Source organism: Rhamphochromis sp. 'chilingali' (genome assembly GCF_963969265.1).
Source record: "Rhamphochromis sp. 'chilingali' genome assembly, chromosome: 5".
Classification (NCBI taxonomy): Eukaryota; Metazoa; Chordata; class Actinopteri; order Cichliformes; family Cichlidae; genus Rhamphochromis; species Rhamphochromis sp. 'chilingali'.
In genome coordinates, this window is record NC_137932.1 from 36,700,486 (window position 1) to 36,719,146 (window position 18,661).

An 18,661-nucleotide genomic window follows, 5' to 3' on the forward strand; every position below is an offset into this window, starting at 1 on the left:
GATTACATTTCCTGTTTAAATTGCATTGAAACGCAAATATTGACTTGAGTCTTATTTTTAAAAACCAAAAAAAGATCATTTTGTAGGCACAAAATCCTCAAGGATGTTGTTACAATTGAGAAACGCATATAATAACAGACACAGTCAAATCCAGTCTTATACCACAGCTCTCTTGATACTACGCCTCATGCATTCTCGTGAACATACACAAGTAAATTCTTAAGATACATTACCTGCTTCAAACAACAGCAAAATTAAGAACATTTTTTCTGCACACTGAACTTTTAAAACAGAAACACTTCCGTATGGTCTGACTTTGAGCAGCAAAACATTTTGGTTTCACCAGCCTTAGTTGTTGTTGTTTTTGTTGTTTTTAATTGACTTATTGCATTATTCTTTCTCTTTTATATTTTATTGCATCATTGTTGTGCATTTCACTTATTTTAGTTGCATTTTACATTGTTTAGCAAATGTGCTACATAAATAAACTTGACCCTGTCTTCCCAGCCCAGGAAGGACACGCCCCTTTTGATGGTGATATTCAATAAATCCTTTGAACACAAGATGGAAATCAAATATCTCTATGCAGTTCATATTTTGTGGTTCTGCAGGAGCTGAGGAATCAGAGGAATCCTGACGAGAGATCCAGCCTGCATCTGTGGCAACATGCGAAGTAGCTATTGGTTCATCTGTCTTGGTCGCTCAGCTCCACCCTGTGTGCAAACACTGTTATTGCAATGATAATCATTATATTGGTATGACGTTAGAGATACTAAAACTGCTGCAAGTTTCACAAACAGGACACAATTTATGCATGCTAAATATATAGCTACAACAGCAGCGTTTACCAATCAATGTTTTAAACTAATTAATGCTAAAAATGAAAGTCCATTAACCTTTTCCAGTGCACAATTTCTCCAGCCCTCTGAAAAAGGAATGGAACATACCGTCTCAGATGAGAACAGTACAAAACTTACTATAGGATCTTATAGTTGTAAAATAATAATTAATTAATAATAATGACATTAAAGTGTCAGTTTGTTTAGATAATCTTGTACATTTTTTTAAGAGAAGAAAAACAATTTAGAAAATGAATTCCATTGCTCGAGATGTTGAGCTAAGCAGGGCACCGATGGGCAAAATCGACAACCATCTGCCTCTCTTCATTGGCAGTGAGGCGGTGGAGAGGGTGAGCAGTTTTAAATTCTTGGGGGTAACTGTGACCGAGGACCTGTCCTGGGGCAACCATATCACCTTAGTTGCACGGAAGGCCCAACAGCGCCTCTACTACCTGAGGAGACTACGGAGCGCACACATTCCCAGACCTCTGATGTTGAACTTCTATAACTGTGCCATCAGCAGCGTCCTGACGCATGGATTTCTAGTGTGGTTCCCCAGCTGCACCAAGGCCGACCAGCAAGCACTCCAGCGGGTGGTGAAAGAAGCTGGCAGAATTATTGGAACAATTCTGCCAGAGATTAGTAATATCTTCCCCACTCGCTGTCTGAGGAGGGTGCACAGTATCCTGCGGGACCAACATCACCCTGCGTGCCACCTTTTCCACCTGCTGCCCTCAGGGAGAAGGTACAGGTCTATACAGGCCAGAACATCCAGACTGGCCAACAGCCTGTATCCACAGGCTGTGAGGCTCCTGAACTCTCTGCCCCCCTCCCCTCTCTGCCCCCCTCTCACAGACAATAACCATATCCAACTTCTTAATAGCACTGAACTGGTTTGCATTGGTGCATTATATCTTTATTCTCTCTCCCCCCCCCCCCCCCCCCCCCCTCTTTCTTAAATAGACAACCATCATATCTCACAGTACAATAATATTGAACGGGTTGCATTGTTGCATTTTGTCATGTTTCTCAGGTCTTTGTCTGAATGTCCTGTGAACATTACCTGTCTTGTTCTCATGTTGTTGCTAAGGATTGTCTCATTGCACTGAAGTCACACTGGGTTAAATATTTACACTTGGGTTTTAAGGGGCATTTTTTTTTTTTTTTTTTACGGGTTGTACGGAAGCCCCAAACGCAATTTCATTGTTCTTTGACAATGACAATAAATAAATACTTGACTTGACTACTGTTCTGCCCAAATAGGGGAAGGCTGTAGGCCGACTTTGTGCAAGACTGGGGCAGAAAGACTTAAAAAGACTATGATCAATCGCAGTAATTAATTATAATCTAATATAATCTTAAATATACAGTAAATATACAATAAAGTTATTATTGTATTTTAGCTACAGAAGTATTTTAGAAGAATAAAACACACAATTGTTTTCATTGGTGCTCTTAGAAAGGTGCATTTTTGTACCCAGCAGAAACAACTTTGGTGGAACAATCAGAGAATAGTATTTCTAGGACGTCTGAAAACGAACACGAAGGCGTTTACTTGTTGAGGATGTGGTATATTGAGTGTCAAAGTTTATATGGATCCTTTTATCAGACAAAACGTCCCATCCCGTCGATACCACGTCTATGGAAGCCCGTTTCTACCACACAAAAAAGGATCCATAACTCGAAATTCCAAGTTATTTTCTCCAAATTTTGAGTTACGTTTCTCAAAATTTGGAGTTCGTAAGTCGAACTTTCGAGTTAATAAGTCGAAATTTTAAGAAAATATCCTGAAATTTTGAGTTATGGATACTTGTGTTTTTTTCAGTGGCGGAAAAGGGCTTCCATACACGTGAGAATGATAAATGTACAATTTTCTGTTGTAACCTGCAAACTGAACAGCAATGTAACGACCCTTTCTCACAAAAGAAAACGTTTGGGTCCGTGTTCCCTGCCCAATGCGCGCTCCCGGAGCGCAAGGACACAAATTCCAATTTTGGCACCACTTTCGAAAGAAATGAAACTGAAAGTGTCCTACTAGAAAAGCTCCTAGAATAAAACCTGTCTGATGTTTTTATTTCATTTCCTTTCAGTTCAAGACAAATACAACACAAGTCGTTAGTTAAACTCATAGACCTCCTCTGAACTTTTTCATTAATTTTTTATCTTCTTGGCACCCGTGCGTCATGATCCGAGTGAGAATGTTAAACTTTATCACTGTTTCCGTTTGATATCTGCACTTGGATCCACTTCCACGTAAGCTCCTGTTGCACGGTGCTCCAAGCAAACCGTGTTCACTTCTGAACATTTATATTCATAATAACATGAACAGGAGGAAATGAACGTTAGAGACATTTGACCTTAATTTCTTCTCCCAAAATAATAAGGATCACTTTAAGAGTGTGAGATGATAAACAAACTGATCCGTGCATCGTCACATGCTGCAGTTTTCCAGCTTCTTCTCAAGAATGACCCATCTTACTGGTTCTTCAGCTATTAAATTAAAAAGACGGTTCATTAAAAAATATATGCAATTTAAACTAGCACACATAATAATAGTAATAAGGATAAACTAAGGAGCTTGGAAAGAAAAGCTTATAGACTTCTTTAAGTTGCTTGAAGACGTTTCACCTCTCATCTGAGAAGCTTCTTCAGTTCTAGGGTCAAATAGTGGAGAGTCCTACATTTAAGCCCTGTACAAGTATCTTCCCGAGAGGGACAAAAGCTCATTGTGAAACCTAGCCCCACCCTATCATGTGCTTTCATGCAACTTAAAGAAGTCCAGATGCTTTTCTTTCCAAGCTCCTTAGACTACGATGACATGGATGACTGAGAACTTTCACAGACATAATAATGATAAAGGAACTCTGCACAGCATTAATGAATGACACAGCAGTAAGGGAAATCAGTCCAGTTTCCAAGCCTGTTCAAAATGCAAAGACAAATCTTCCACTTTAACCTTTCTGATGGAGGAGAGAAGGGTGTACACTGGGCGATAGCACATGTGTAACCTTAAGTCTCTAGAGAGGGTGTGAACCACATTTTATTTTTAATTTAATAATGAAATGGCGAAAAAGTTTCATTTTTTTTCCTGTGAAAGGGAAAAAACTACAAAACATTGGTGAATGTAAAACATTTTAATGAAGAAGCCCAAAGACTGGTTAAAAAATATATCTGTCTCACAAACAGAACGTAAAGCGTACAGTCAGTTTTTATTAATTAGAAACAAAACAAGACTGTTTAAAGTTCCTATGTATAGCATTTTGATGTCCTTTACACATTTTGGTTTTTTTTATGTCAAAAACAACAGAAACACAAATTTTTGTAACAAATGAAAACTCTCTTCTCTAACACATTGAAACAGGAACAGCCGGGTTCCTAATCTAATGGCCATGATGCTATGGGTATGATGCTCCTAATCTAAATGCTCAGAAATCAGAGATCCAGGGCTGTCTTGAGCTCTTTGTTCTGTGGTGCATTGTCCTGGAAATACATGTCAGCATACTGCAGGATGTGATCAACAGCACTGAGAAGCAGCACATCTGTGTTTACATCCAGGTCCAGTTCTGATGAGTAGTTTTTCACTGGAACGATGTAGGAGGTGGACATGCCCAACAGAGCGGCGGCTTTACCCATCTGCAAACACACAGACACATGTACACCTCCAGCGTTTAGTATCTTCAGCTGATTAAGAACAACACCAAACACAATCAGCATCTCCTTACGATGATCATCTCAGTGTGGTTTGTGAGGAAAGTTGTTCTAACGTCACACTGACTCTAAACTCTTGTTGTTTATATTCAGAAAATCAAACAAAGTCAAATCTTTTCAAGTTTTACATTTACATTGCTGTTTGCAGGATTTATCCTATTCTGGTTTGTAGAGCAGTTACAGTATATGAACATTTCTTGAACTGTATTTGATTTGTTTTAACTTACCACATCCTGAATTGTGCGGCTCTCATAAACACCAGTGACATCTTTGGCTGTTTGCAAACAAACTTGGTCCACGTGGGTGAGCAGCGCCACCTGGTGAACACCTAAAGAACAGAAACACACTGTTGTGATGAAGACTTGCAAAGACAATGCGAATCCTTTAAAGATTGTGCTCAGTTCATTTGTTCTAGAGATAAACATTTGCTCAGCTTTCTTTGTTGTCTTTCTGACCTGATGCAGCGTTCACCATCGTCCTTATACTTTTTCACTAACTCATCTACATAAGGTGTTTTAAAGCGTTGCGGCGTTTTATCTCAAAACAACATCTGTAATCTCCACATTTCGACTTTTTCTTGAAATTCAGGCTTTATTCTCAAAATGATCAATAACAATCTGCTCTTAATGTAGCAAAAGTCAGCTAACTCAAGCAACACAACCTTTAACGTCAGGCTCTGTGTAAACATGTGTCTGTGGCTCACCCAGGTCACTGATGTGCTTTCTGAGCTGTTTAAATGTGGTGCTCAGGCCTTTGGGGTAAGTTGTGATTTTTGAGGCGTCCACCACAAAGGCAACACAGTGGACTTTGTCTTTAAGGCTCGGCCTCTTCACATAGCCCACAGTTTCTGAGGCGGAGACTGGCTGGTCTGGGCTAAACTGGAAGAGAGAAAGTATTTTAAGTTATTAAAAAAGAAAAAGTATTAAAAAGAACTATGCTGTGTGCCTTCATGTACACAATTCTACATGTTGGCACAAACCATAAGGTACAGCTATGGGTGATGGCGATCCCAGTTGTTTTACTAGTCAGAGAAGTTGGGAAACTGATTTGTTTTGTTGTTTCTTTTACATCACAGGACTATATGACCAGTCAGCTGATCATCACTGTTCTTTAGTTTACCCTGATGGGAACAAATATCGGGCATTAAAAAGGGGTTTGGAGCTGCTGTTGACTTTCTGGGTGATTTGACGTTGCTCCTGCTCCTCATTTCCTCTGGTTGCTCCAGCTTTCTCCCACTTAACCTAGCATGCATTTCTAAAGCCAAGCCTAAATTAGCTGTGGGCATTAGCTCTGTGATGGATTAATGACATGTCCTGGGTGAAACCTGGCTCTTTCCCACTCTCAGCATGACAGGATAAAGGAGTTATTGCTGATTCATAGGGAACAAAAAGTGCGCAGCTTCACTGACAAGGACCACAACCTCAAACACGGTTAAATAAAGTTTGATAGTAGATGAATGAAAGCTGGATGGGGTGAGCGATGAACTAGGCCTGAGACCACAGTTGGAGTTAGGCCTCACTGAACATCTGAGGCCAATGAGGCAGGGTGACAAACTGAGAATGAGTGAGGCAGGGTGGGGCACTGAAACGAGAACAAACAGGGCAAGGCATGCTTACCTTGTGTCCTTCAGGAACATGGCCTTTAACGACTGACAGGATGTCATGAAGAGTCAGTCCGGTCATCCCGTCTTCACTCATACCCATGGTATCACACAGCACCAGCCCAGTATGATCCTCACCCTTCTTACCCCGAATGTTGAAGGACTGCAGCTGGCACACACAAAAAGGAAGTTAATAGGACAGAAACCTAAAGTTTAGTTTCATTGACATGGATGAACAGAGGCCTTGTGGATGCTTTCCCTTTTTGAAATGCTTAAATAATCTCATGAAACTAAATGAGGATCTCTGTGTTTATTTTTCCACTTATTTAAAATACATGCAGATGCTCCTCGTGTACCTTTTTGGTAAAACCGGATGAGAAGGAGCCCACCATGGCCCGGTTGGTGACTCTTCCGTTAAACACAGACTGGACTGAACTGATGAAGCTCGACTTTCCAGAACTGACCGGGCCCAGGAGGAGAACCCGGGCCTGAGGCACCTCCTCACAGCTCCGTCTGTAGGAGGTGATTGTCTCCATCAAGCTTGTCTTTCGCCTGGGTTCAGTGATACATTCAGTGACTCATTGTGTTTGAAAGTTTAAAAATGCACTTACTTGACATCTACTAGTTCCTGCTAGTTGAACAGGAGCTCATTGAACAGCACAACTGTACTCACTCTTCTGTCCAGTCCATGTTTCTCCATGGAGATTCCAACTTCAGTTGACCTCCTGAAAAAAATGTAAGAATTGTGGTTTGACAAAATAGCCAGTATTTGTTGTATTTATATAAAGTTCTAACATTCATCGAGGCTAGGGTTAAAAGCAGTGGCATTCAGTGACTTCAGCAAAGACACCCCCCCCCCCCCCCCAAAAAAAAAAAAAAAAAAAAATAATAATAATAATAATACTAAAAAAACACTTTCCTCCTGTCTTTGAAAATTCGACTAGTATCAAACATACCATTCTGACAGCTTTTTCCTGAACTCTTCCTGGGTGTCCTCCCCTTTGGCCACTCCTTCCTGGCTAAAGAATTGTAAAATTATATTACTACTATAGTTGTCATCTAACTAAACTTAGTTTTACTATTTGCTGACAATGGTAGAGGATTTTTTTCAGACCCATTACTTTAGCAAAAGTAACAATAAAACACAAAGAAAACACTTCACTACACATAAAACTGTATTACTAATAACTCACAAAAAATAAGCAAAAATAATTATTCTACAGAAAAATGTAGTTGTTGTCCTTGTCTTTTTTAAAAGAAAGGAAAAAACACATTATAACCAGCTCAGAAACACAGGCCTACATCTTAATTTTAAAAAGTGTAACAAATATATTTAATATATAAAAATCACCCAGAACCAGAAATTTAGCAAAAGGGCAAGAGACGGGCTACACCCTGACAGGTCGCCAGTCTGTCACGGGACTAATACCCCATTCAGATTTCAGCAGCTCTGTAATCAAGCATTCTGCTTCCAGAGATAATAAACAATTGTGACCACAAGATGGCAGTAATGCAAAGAATAAATGGCAACAGGCATTACAGAAGCTTCATGTCAGAATGATGTTTAAGATGAAAGAAAAACACCCTTTTCTTTGTTATGTTGTAACTGATGTCTGTTTGTAGATTTCACCAGATAAGCACTGCTTGTCTTTCTTGCCCTGATTGAATGCCACTGATTAAAATGACTTTGTAACCAAAAAAGGAAAGAACAAAATGTCCAACTTTATTACCAGAATCACTATTAATCCCTGAGGAAATCATGGATCTCCAAAGCTATTTGCACTTTGTGTACAGACAGCTTCACAGTAGCGTGGTGAAACACAGGACTTGAGATGTTAAAGGTTTCTCATACTTATTTGGGTCTTTGACAAAAGAACTTTGTGTAAAAGGAGGCTCACCCAAGAATGTGAACTGAGGTCTTGGTTCCCTTGTCTCTGAACTATCTGTGACTTCGCTGTTATCATCTCTGGTGAGAGTTGTTGTGCCAAAAGCAGGTTGGACTGAAGTAGTTGGAGCTGCTGTGAGTGGTGTCAATCCATTAGAACTTGAGGGTTTGGTTGTAAGTACTGGAAGTCCAAAGTTAAAGCCACCAAAGCTAATAAGAAAAACAAAAGTACACATTAGAGGAAGACCCTTAACAAATTTAGAACAGCATGAAAATTGAAGGTTTTTAGTTTGACATGTTACACTTAAAACACAATATCAGCAACCTCAAAACATGAGTCTGAAAAGCAGAAACTAATTAAAATGTGGTGATATAGCCAGGTGCAGGTGTGTGTCACCGTCCCTGCAGCAGCCTGGAAGGAAACCTGCTTCAGATTTAGAAGCGATTTACAGAATCCAACTACTTTCTAACTTCATCTTGATGCATGCTCTATCTATGAACAGAGTCAACCTTTGGAGATGTCTAACTTCACTTTATCACTTTGCAGCCATTTAATTTCTAACATTTGTTTGTACTGCCAGGTCTTTTTTTTTCTTGCTGTTATTTGAGGGTATGACTGCTATGGGCCACTCACGTATCTTTGCAATCTTTATCTTTGTAATACTAAAAGTTAAACTTACCTGAGTATTTCTTTACGAGGCGTGGACATAACTCCTGTAAGTAGATGTTACCAGCAGCTGCAGCTCAGGACAGACCGCAAATGAAAGAGCCACTGCCTTTTGCGTAGAAAAGAAAATGAAACTTAAACTGTCACACAAACACCAGTAATGCAAATCTGAGTGTAACACGTTCGTAGGAAGGGTGTGTTGCGTTGTGGAGATGGATTGGTGCTAATAAAGTTAATGCTGCAGAAGCAGATGTGCAAAAACACAGCAAACAAACGAAAACGCAACCTCTTGGATCACACACAAAAGTAAGAAAAGAAGTAGCTAGCTGGCAAAATCTGCCTAGCAACCTAGTTACATCTTCCAAGGCTAAAACAGGCTGTTGTTCCTGCATCATCATAATAAAAAGGATCAAACCAACATCAACAAACAAGTAACCTAATTTAGCTTTTCTCTCCCTGTAAATACAGCATCTGGACCTCTAGCTCACAACACACTGTGAGACTATTTGGTGTTTGAAGGCTCAGTGACAGAAATAATAACTCCCCTCAGACACGCCTTAAACCAAAACTAAGGAGCCTTATTTGAAAATGGAAGGAGCAGAGAGTCGAGATATTTGTTTAAAAATGTAGGGAGTCAAATTAAAAGTCTATCAGAAAAAAAGACTACTCAAGTAAAGTAGGGATACCTGAAAATTCTACTTAAGTAGCCACAGTAATGAAATTTTTGTTACTTTTCACCACTGTGTAGACGTCTTCATTCAGTCAAAACTACCCCGATGGCATATTAAAAACCATTTAAAAACAACTTACATTATTATTTTCAGTTCTTAATTCCCTTCAGGCATTTGTTTCTTGAAAGAACCAAATCTAAATGTATGTTGCTACTTTGGTCTGAACAGAAAAAAAAAATTGAGTTGACGTAACGATGTCATAAGTTTCATTTCCAGACAGACTGGCATAAGGATGAGCACACAATGTTTCTCCCACTCCACCAAGAATCCTTTAACACATTTGCAGTGGTTCTTTTTTGAATAATGCGTACATTTCACTAATCTTACAGACAAAAGTTTACATTAAATTCATTAAGCTCTTTAACGTTTCCGCTTTTACCTCCTGTTCCAGACGGATAGAAGAATGTGAACAGGGATCGCGGTCCTTGCTGTAAACGCACGCAGACTCCAGACAGGTGTGCCAAGGTAGTTATTCCCCCGGCAGAATTTGTTTCCCGTGCGTCGGGAGCGCGCACTGGGCACGGACAGCGAACGAGAACGAGAACGTTTAGCCTGATAAAAGGATAATCAAGTCTGTGTGTCATATAAACTTTAACACTCATTATACCACGTTCTCAACAAGTAAACGGCTCTGATAGAATCTGTTCTCTCTACACAGGAGAAGGCTGTGGGCCAAACAAGACTGGGGCAGAAAGACTTAAAAAGACAAAGATCAAAAGCAGTAACTACACTATACAGTAAAGTTTGGTGCAACAATCAGAGCAAATAGTATTTTTATGGGACGTCTGGGAACGAACACGGGGTGTTTACTTGTTGAGAATGTGGTATATTGAGTGTTAAAGTTTATATGCATCGAGTTTACACAGATGGGATTAACCTCTTATCAGCCAAAACGTCTCATCCATGTGAGAATGATAAATAATTTTCTGTTGTAACCTGCAAACTATAGATAGATAGATAGATAGATAGATAGATAGATAGATAGATAGATAGTAGGGGTGCAACGATACTCGTATCGATATTGAACCGTTCGATACAGTGCTTTCGGTTCGGTACGCATATGTATCGAACAATACAAAATTTTTAATTTATTTTATCAACTTTCCTTCTGACGATGCTGTCTGTGTTGAGCGCTCAGTGGATCTGCGCTCGACAGTGCAGCCTAGGCGGAGTAGTCGAACGCAGATTCACTGAGCGCAGGGCAAGCTAGCGAGACAGAAGTTAAGCTCTTCTTGCAACATGGCAAATTGAACCTCCCCCACCCTCATTCAGATGTGGTGTTTGGAACTATTTTGGTTTTCATGTGAAGTATGACCCTGAAGGTAAGCGCGTCACGGACTAAAGTAAAACAGTATGTTGGATGTGCCACGCAATGCTCAATTACATGGGTGGGAGCTAGTGTGTTAGCGCAGTTAGCTCGTTAACGTGTTGGCCATCCAGCCCCATGCACGGGGCGATCCGCGGTAGCTCTTTAACGGAGATTTGCCGTGTTGTGGCGTTAAGGTCATTTCAACGAGATTTACTAGTGGGAACACAACGAATATGACTGCACATTTACGCCGACATCATCCTAGTGCAAAGACAAGTGGAAGCAGACAAAAACAACAAGCACGCATGCTACAAACTTTACCCGAGTCATTTAGACAGCCGTTAGCACATGATTCTCCTTATGGGGACCTGATATGTTTAATATGCTGCTGAGAATATAGCCCAGAAGAAGCGTATAGTATAGCTTTTATTTTGGAAAGAGCCATTTCTCTGTAATAAACTCTCTTTTCCAAAGATGAGTGATTCCTCAATCAGATACAGGGCTCGCAAAATCGCTAGCCCGACGTCCCAGGGCTAGCGATTTTTCCAGTCGGGCTACCAAAATCTATCTCTGCCCTGCCCGTCGGCCTATCGTAGGAAGGAAAAATATATGTCAATGCTTTTGCATTCTTTCGGAAATGTAGCTGGGTAATTACGTCATTGGCATCGATGAGCCACTGTCAATATGTGACATATTGAAATCGCGTTTGAATTTGCGCTTGTTTTTTGCTTTCACTTTGCAATCGTGCGAACTGTGTATAGAGAGCGACAGCACTGATTGGTGAGTGATGATAATTTGCGCACCAATTCCTCTGACATCGTCTTATCAATCGTTAGCTTACTATGCAAACATGACAAGTGAAATCTCCCGCAGCAAGCTTAAACATGTGAGAGGTTGATAGCGCAGAGAATCGCTGAGCGTTATGTGAGTCCGTGTGTAAAAGTAGCAGTATATATATTTTAGTTCTGCTGAGCCAAATAAGACAGGTCAGGGTGAAGAAGTGACAGCCAAAGAAAAGCTTACCACAAAACGGAAAAGTTATGACAAATCAGACTATAAGGCAAAAAGAAAGTGCAGCTTTATGGTTTCATGGACAAAAGAATTTCTGTGGCTGCAATATGACGAGCTAAATAACCAGGGCTGCACATAAGTGGTCCGCAGGTGCGCATTCGCTGTCAAAATAAAAAACGCACACAAGATAAGAAGTTGCAACGCGTGTTTGCGTACATAAGACTTTCAGGAGGAGGACAGACATTTGTTTAGAACTCTTAAAGATGTTGAAGAAGCTCCTTTAAGCAATTACTGTGATGTTCCTCCACCTCCAAAGAAATGTCAAGAGTCCGAACCACAAAAGAAGCGCCTATTCTCGGAAAAGTAGTTGCAGGAGGTGAGCTGGCTTCAAACAAATGATGAACGCACAGAGATGTGGTGCGGAATGTGCCGTGAAAATTTAATAAATGACAAATTAAAAAGGCATGAACATTTTTTTTTGTATCGAAAAAATATCGAACCGTGACACCAAAGTATCAAACCGAACCGTGAATTTTGTGTATCGTTGCACCCCTAATAGATAGATAGATAGATAGATAGATAGATAGATAGATAGATAGATAGATATACAAAAAATTCACCCTCCACATCTTCTCAAGCTCTTCTCTGAGCCCTTGGTATTTCTCCAGCTTCTCGTGTTCCTTCTTCCTGATGTTGCTGTCATTCAGGACCGCTACATCGATCACAATGGCAGTCTTCTTCTGTTTGTCTACCACCACTATGTCCGGTTGGTTATCCACCACCATTTTGTTCGTCTGTATTTGGAAGTCCCACAGGATCTTAGCTCGGTCATTGTCCACCACCCTTGGGGGCGTCTCCCATTTTGACCTCGGGACTTCCAGGTTATACTCGGCACAGATGTTCCTGTACACTATGCCGGCCACTTCGTTATGGCGTTCCATGTATGCCTTGCCTGCTAGCATCTTGCACCCTGCTGTTATGTGCTGGATTGTCTCAGGGGCATCTTTACCCATATGGAAAAGAAATAGAAAAAACTTATCAAAGACTTGCATCAGATTTGACTTGCTTCATATAGTGAATCATATAAGGCTTATATGATTTACTCATGAAAGTGGCCACTTTCTCATTTCTTTCATATATTGTTTTAGGAAGTATCCAAAACATACAAATTTCATTTATATATAACTTTTCAAGGGATCTTGTATCTGTTTTCACTCATGTATGTTTTTCATACAAGTTTCACACAAGACAGATACAAACTTTATAAGATTTATATACATCTTTTCCATATGGGTACACACCCTGTACCTGGGGTCTTGCCTGGTGTGATTGACCCCAGCCTCTATGGACTTGTGCTCAGAGCTTGTTCCTGTGCTGCCATGATTATTGCCTCCGTACTGTCTTTCAGTCCAGCTTTGTCCAGCCACTGGTAGGATTTCTGGATATCAGCCACCTCCTCTATCTGCCGGTGGTACCGTGCAGGGGCCTGTCCTTCCATGATGGTTCCTCGCCTTCCTCTGCTTTGTTGGGTTTCTGCTGCCTGAGGTATTCACTGAGCACGCTGGGGCCATCTTCGTGATGTATTCGTGGATGTTCATTGTCTCATCCTGGACTGTGGTGCTGACACTCACCAGTCCCCGGCCCCCTTCCTTCCGCTTAGCGTACAGCCTCAGGGTGCTGGACTTGGGGTGAAACCCTCCATGCATAGTCAGGAGCTTTCTTGTCTTGATGTCAGTGGCTTCTATCTCCTCCTTTGGCCAGCTTACTATCCCAGCCGGGTACCTGATCATGGGCCGGTCCCTTCTGGGGGTCCTTGAGGATCAGGACTGTCCGGCCTTCGGTTAGCCATTCTGGGTGTCTCTCATTGGCTAGCAGCTTCTTCAGCCAATAGGCATGAACCATGTCGGGGATTGGTGCTGTCCAGCTCTTCATATTAGAGACCCTTTCTTGGATGATCCACTAGCCACTGACCATTGCCGTTATGGGTTGCGTCCTTCTCCCATATGCTCTTTCAGTATTGCTCCATCTCCAGCCTTGGTGGTGCTGTATATATATATATATATATATATACAAACAGAAGAAGACGGCCGTAGTGATTGATGTAGCGATTCCAAATGACAGCAACATCAGAAAGAAGGAACACGAGAAGCTGGAGAAATACCAAGGGCTCAGAGAAGAGCTCGAGAGGATGTGGAGGGTGAAGGTAACGGTGGTCCCCGTGGTAATCGGAGCACTAGGTGCGGTGACTCCCAAGCTAGGCGAGTGGCTCCAGCAGATCCTGGGAACAACATTGGAGACCTCTGTCCAGAAGAGCGCAGTCCTGGGAACAGCTAAGATACTGCGCAGGACCCTCAAGCTCCCAGGCCTCTGGTAGAGGACCTGAGTTTGAAGGATTGACCGCCCACACGGGCGAGTGGGGGAAAAAAAAAAGGATATATATGTACTTTTATTTATATATATATATATATATATATATATATATATATATATATATATATATATATATATATATATATATATATATATATATATATATATATTTATATACATTTATATATATACATAAATATTTATATTTATGTATATAAAATTAGATCATAGCCCCTGGATTTTCAACATGGGCTAAAACAGAGACTCAGCGTGGCTGCAGCTTTTTGATGTGTCAGTTTAAGGTCATGTGATTTGAAGGTGCAGCATGCCTGTGGACCCCTGACGGTTAATAACACTCACCTTCATTCAATTTCCAGAGGGTAACAACCAACCACATGTGTGAAATCTGAAATTCCCATGGTGTTGTTCAAAATGTGCTCTGGCACAATCATAAGCATTGGTTGCTACTGAAACAAGAAAAAAGGTGGTCCAGGCTATGGGCTGAACCATTTGTTAATAGTGGAGGGGGATAACACTATGCAATATATTCAGTTTTAGTTATTTATATTCACTGTTAACTGTAACTACGCTCAAAGTGTTAATGCTATCTTATTTTAATAAACAACACTGTCATATGCAAAACTAGGGTGGCACTTGGGATGGTAAGAGATCATTTTAGGGTGGTGCTTGCCACCCGATGCCACCTTTCTAGATCTGCCCCTGTTCACTTTCTCACAAAAGAAAACATCTGGGTCTGCGCTCCCTGTCCAGTTTGGGGACACAAATTCTGTGGGGATAACTACCTTGGCACGACCGTCCACTTTTGCAGAAAATAAACTGAAAGTGTCCAACCAGAAGATTTCTTAGAATAAAACCTGGTGTCTGGTGTTTTATTGTAATTCCTTTCAGTTCAAAACAAATACAACATGAGTCATTAGTTAAGCTCATAGAAGACACACCTCCATAGCTGGACTGGCCATCGGGCATACCGGGCCGATGGTGATTTTTCGTTTTTATGGGCCGATGGGTTTTTTTTCCCCCTTTTTTTCCCATAACGGTATAAACACTGAAAGGTGGTGGATTGGCCAGATGCTGGGAGATGTGTAAAAATAACTCAATTGTTTGGTGGTGGCTATTGCAGAGCTTCCACAGATTCAGTAACATTAGCAAGTGGTGGAGGCCAGCAGATGCAACACGCTGGCAGGTGGATGAGGGAAAGGCAGGAGGAGCAGAGACCCGAGGTGGTGAACTGAACTTCATGTAAGAAGTTATGACTGCAGTTTATCTGGGTCAGATATAAACCAAGTTTAGGTGGAGTTTATTTTGGTCATGCTGACTTTTTACAGTCAGTTACAATAACTCGTACTGTCTGCTAGCTAGCATGACGGAGTTTCTATACTGCTGGGCGGGTGCTATGATGTTAATGATGTTGAATTTGTTTTATCTTATTTTATTTATAAGGTTAGTTATTAGAGTTTCCAACCGTCCCGTAAAAAACGGAATGGTCTGGTATTCAGAGAAAATATTGTGTGTTTCGTATTGAGGTGAAAAGAAACACAGTTTGTCCCGGACTTCAGCTACAATGAAAAAGACACAAAGCTGGAGTTATTCTGTGTATTTGCTGCACAGCTGCCTCTTCTTCTCTCATCCTCTCCACCTCCCTCTCCTGTTTCTACTTCAATCATGAAACTGATCAATGATCAGCTGATCGGCTTTTCTCTCTTGTTTGTTTATCGCCCACTTTGCGCCAGAAAGAGGAAACCGGCGGATGTCCCACTAAACAACAGCAGCATGTTTAAGCTTGATCAGCTGTTGTTAGAATGTATTTAATATTAATTTCTAGTATCAGCTGATGTTTGTTGGAGCCACAGCTGTAAAGCTGCTGGTCATGATGTCGGTTTGGATATGTGGTGAGAGGGAAACATGAAGATGAAACCAGGAGATGTCCTTACTGAATCATCAGAGCTGAACAGGTGATGGAGAAACAGGTTTACCTTTTAGGTGACATGTCATTCTCGATAGCACATTGTCCTTTAACTCACATATCAATAATATTACACGTGCAGCATATTTCCAACTCCGTAACATTAATCGCCTCCGCCCCTTCCTCACACCTCACGCCACTGCCATTCTCATCCATAATCTTGTTATCTCTAGAATTGACTACTGCAACTCATTATTATTTGGCCTCACACAAAAATCTATCAACAAGCTCCAACGTGTCCAGAACTCTGCTGCCCGTATTATTACTAGGACTTCTTCTACCCACCACATCTCCCCAATCCTGAAGCAACTTCACTGGCTCCCGGTCAAATTTCGCATCGATTTTAAAATAATTCTGTATACATTCAAGGCTATTCATTCTCTCTCTCCACCGTACCTCTCTGACTTATTACAGATGAAGCTCCCATCCCGCTGCCTCAGATCTTCATCTTCTCTTTCTCTCTCTGTTCCCTCTGCTCGTCTGATCACAATGGGAGGGAGGGCCTTTAGCTGCTCTGCCCCTCGACTTTGGAATTCCCTACCCCCGGACCTCAGAAATATTAGTTCATTCTCTCTTTTTAAGTCCACCCTCAAAACTCATCTGTTTAAAATTGCCTATTCTTAAATTTCTGTATGTTTTAACTTTTATCTTCTATTTTTACCATTGTGTATATTTCCAGTTTTTATCTGTTGTACAGTGTCCTTGGGTGCTTTGAAAGGCGCTATTTAAATAAAATGTATTATTATTATTATTATTATGAATGAGTTGAAGGGAAGTTATGAACTGTTTCTGAGAGACAAATAACCCCAGGATCCTTTTTCTATGTAGCTGGCAGCTGGTAACTGTGCAGGGGCGGGTCTAGCAAAGTTTTGCCAGGGGGCCATGTAGTGCCTTAACAGGGAAAGGGGGGCACAAAGAAATACTTTTCTTTCTTTTTCTCATTTAAAATGTCTCGCTTTTAAAAAAATAATTATCTGGATCTTACAACAAACGTTTTCATCTGATGTAAAATGTTATTGTACATCATAATTTCTTCAGAAGTAACTAAGTACTGTATATGATGCCAGTATTTACCCACATTTTCTAGATACTGTACCAGTACTGTGTGTAAAATGCAAATCAAAAAGTCAATTAAGTTTTATTCTTTCTCACCTGTCTTTCTATCTCCTTTCACTTCTTAACGGTTGCCATGTCAGAAAAAATATTTTGCCCTGCCATGGTGTTTATTGATGTTTTTGTAAATGAATGGTTTATGAAAATGTATCTAAATCTGTCATCAGTAATCAGTAATGATCATGTCTCACCTCTAGTCTTCTCTGTCTTAATTTCAGGTTTTCACCATGTGTTGTAGATAGTTCAGGAGGTTAACTCGACCAAGCAGTCTACTTTCGGGTACTGTTTAGAGTACCAGAATAGGGAGGATGGTATAGGTTTAAGTTTATTAGACTGATGCATATATACCAACGCGACAGTGTATATCACTGTGACAACAGTGTTTGTTTTCATTCAAAGGCTTTATGGTTTTTCCTATAATACCTGGTGGGCCGGTCTCTAGTCAAAATACCCGGGCCGATTTTTTGTCCCAGTCCAGCCCTGCACACCTCCTCTGACTTTTTCCGTGAAGTTTGATCTTCTTCGCACCCGTGCGTCATGATCCGAGTGAGCATCTGGTGTTAATAAAGCCTGTTAAACTTTATCACTGTTTCCATTTGATGTCTGCACTTGGGTCCACTTCCACCTAGGCCTCTGGGCTCCTGTGACACGGTACTCCAAGCAAACCGTGTTCACCTCTTAACTTTTCCCATAAATATTCATAATAGCTTAAACCTTGTTCAGGAGGAAATGAACATTATTGATATTTGATCTTAATCGCTTCTCCCAAAACAATAAGCATCAATTTAAGAGTGTGAGATGAGGCGGAGAGGCTAAAACAAACTGGTCTGTGCATCGTCACATGCTACAGTTTTCCAGCTTCTTCTCAAGAAGCGTAAGTACGAAACAATCTTACTGGTTCTTCAGCTATTCAATTAAAAGGATGATTCATTAATATATATAATTAATATATACAATATAAACTAGCACACATAATAATAGTAGTAACGATAAAGAAACTCTTCACAGCATTAATGACATAGCAGTAAGGGAAATCAGTCCAGTTTCCAAGCCTGTTCAAAATGCAAAGACAAATCTTCCACTTTAAGGGTGTACACTGGGCGATAGCACATGTGTAACCTTAAGTCTCTAGAGAGGGTGTGAACCACATTTTCGCTATTTTATTATTAAATGAAAAATAAAAAGGCAAAAAACTGCAAAACATTGGTGAATGTAAAACGTTTTAATAAAGAAGCCCAAAGACTGATTAAAAAAAATCTGTCTCACATACAGAACGTAAAGCGTAGAGTCAGTTTTATCACTTAGAAACAAAACAAGATTGTTTAAGGTTCCTGTGTGTAGCATTTTGATGTCCTTTACACATTTTTTTTTTTGAAATGTCAAAAACAAAAGAAACACAAATTTTTGTAACAAATGAAAACTCTCTTCTCTAACACATTGAAAC

The 18,661-nt window shown here is 40.5% G+C and overlaps 1 protein-coding gene across 1 annotated transcript; it reads right to left on the minus strand.

The window, feature by feature from the left end:
• Nucleotides 1–3,958: 3,958 nt before the first annotated feature.
• Nucleotides 3,959–8,071, minus strand: LOC308397196 (interferon-induced protein 44-like). The gene is made up of 8 exons (XM_080883005.1): nt 8,046–8,071; nt 7,104–7,166; nt 6,821–6,872; nt 6,504–6,699; nt 6,164–6,316; nt 5,251–5,425; nt 4,775–4,875; nt 3,959–4,472 (listed from the first exon to the last, which is right to left on the minus strand). Exons 3-8 carry the CDS (start codon nt 6,835–6,837, stop codon nt 4,272–4,274), a joined length of 843 nt encoding a protein of 280 aa, XP_080739131.1. The 5' UTR covers nt 6,838–6,872; nt 7,104–7,166; nt 8,046–8,071; the 3' UTR covers nt 3,959–4,271.
• Nucleotides 8,072–18,661: the final 10,590 nt, after the last annotated feature.

What these genes read in the sequence shown, in the direction of transcription:
- LOC308397196 (XM_080883005.1), bottom strand. An exon ending in ATGTTCCTGAAGGACACAAG is followed by an intron (nt 5,426 to 6,163) that starts GTAAGCATGCCT and finishes TCTCTCTTCCAG; the next exon opens with TTTAGCCCAGACCAGCCAGT. An exon ending in GCCGCACAATTCAGGATGTG is followed by an intron (nt 4,473 to 4,774) that starts GTAAGTTAAAAC and finishes GTGTGTTTGCAG; the next exon opens with ATGGGTAAAGCCGCCGCTCT.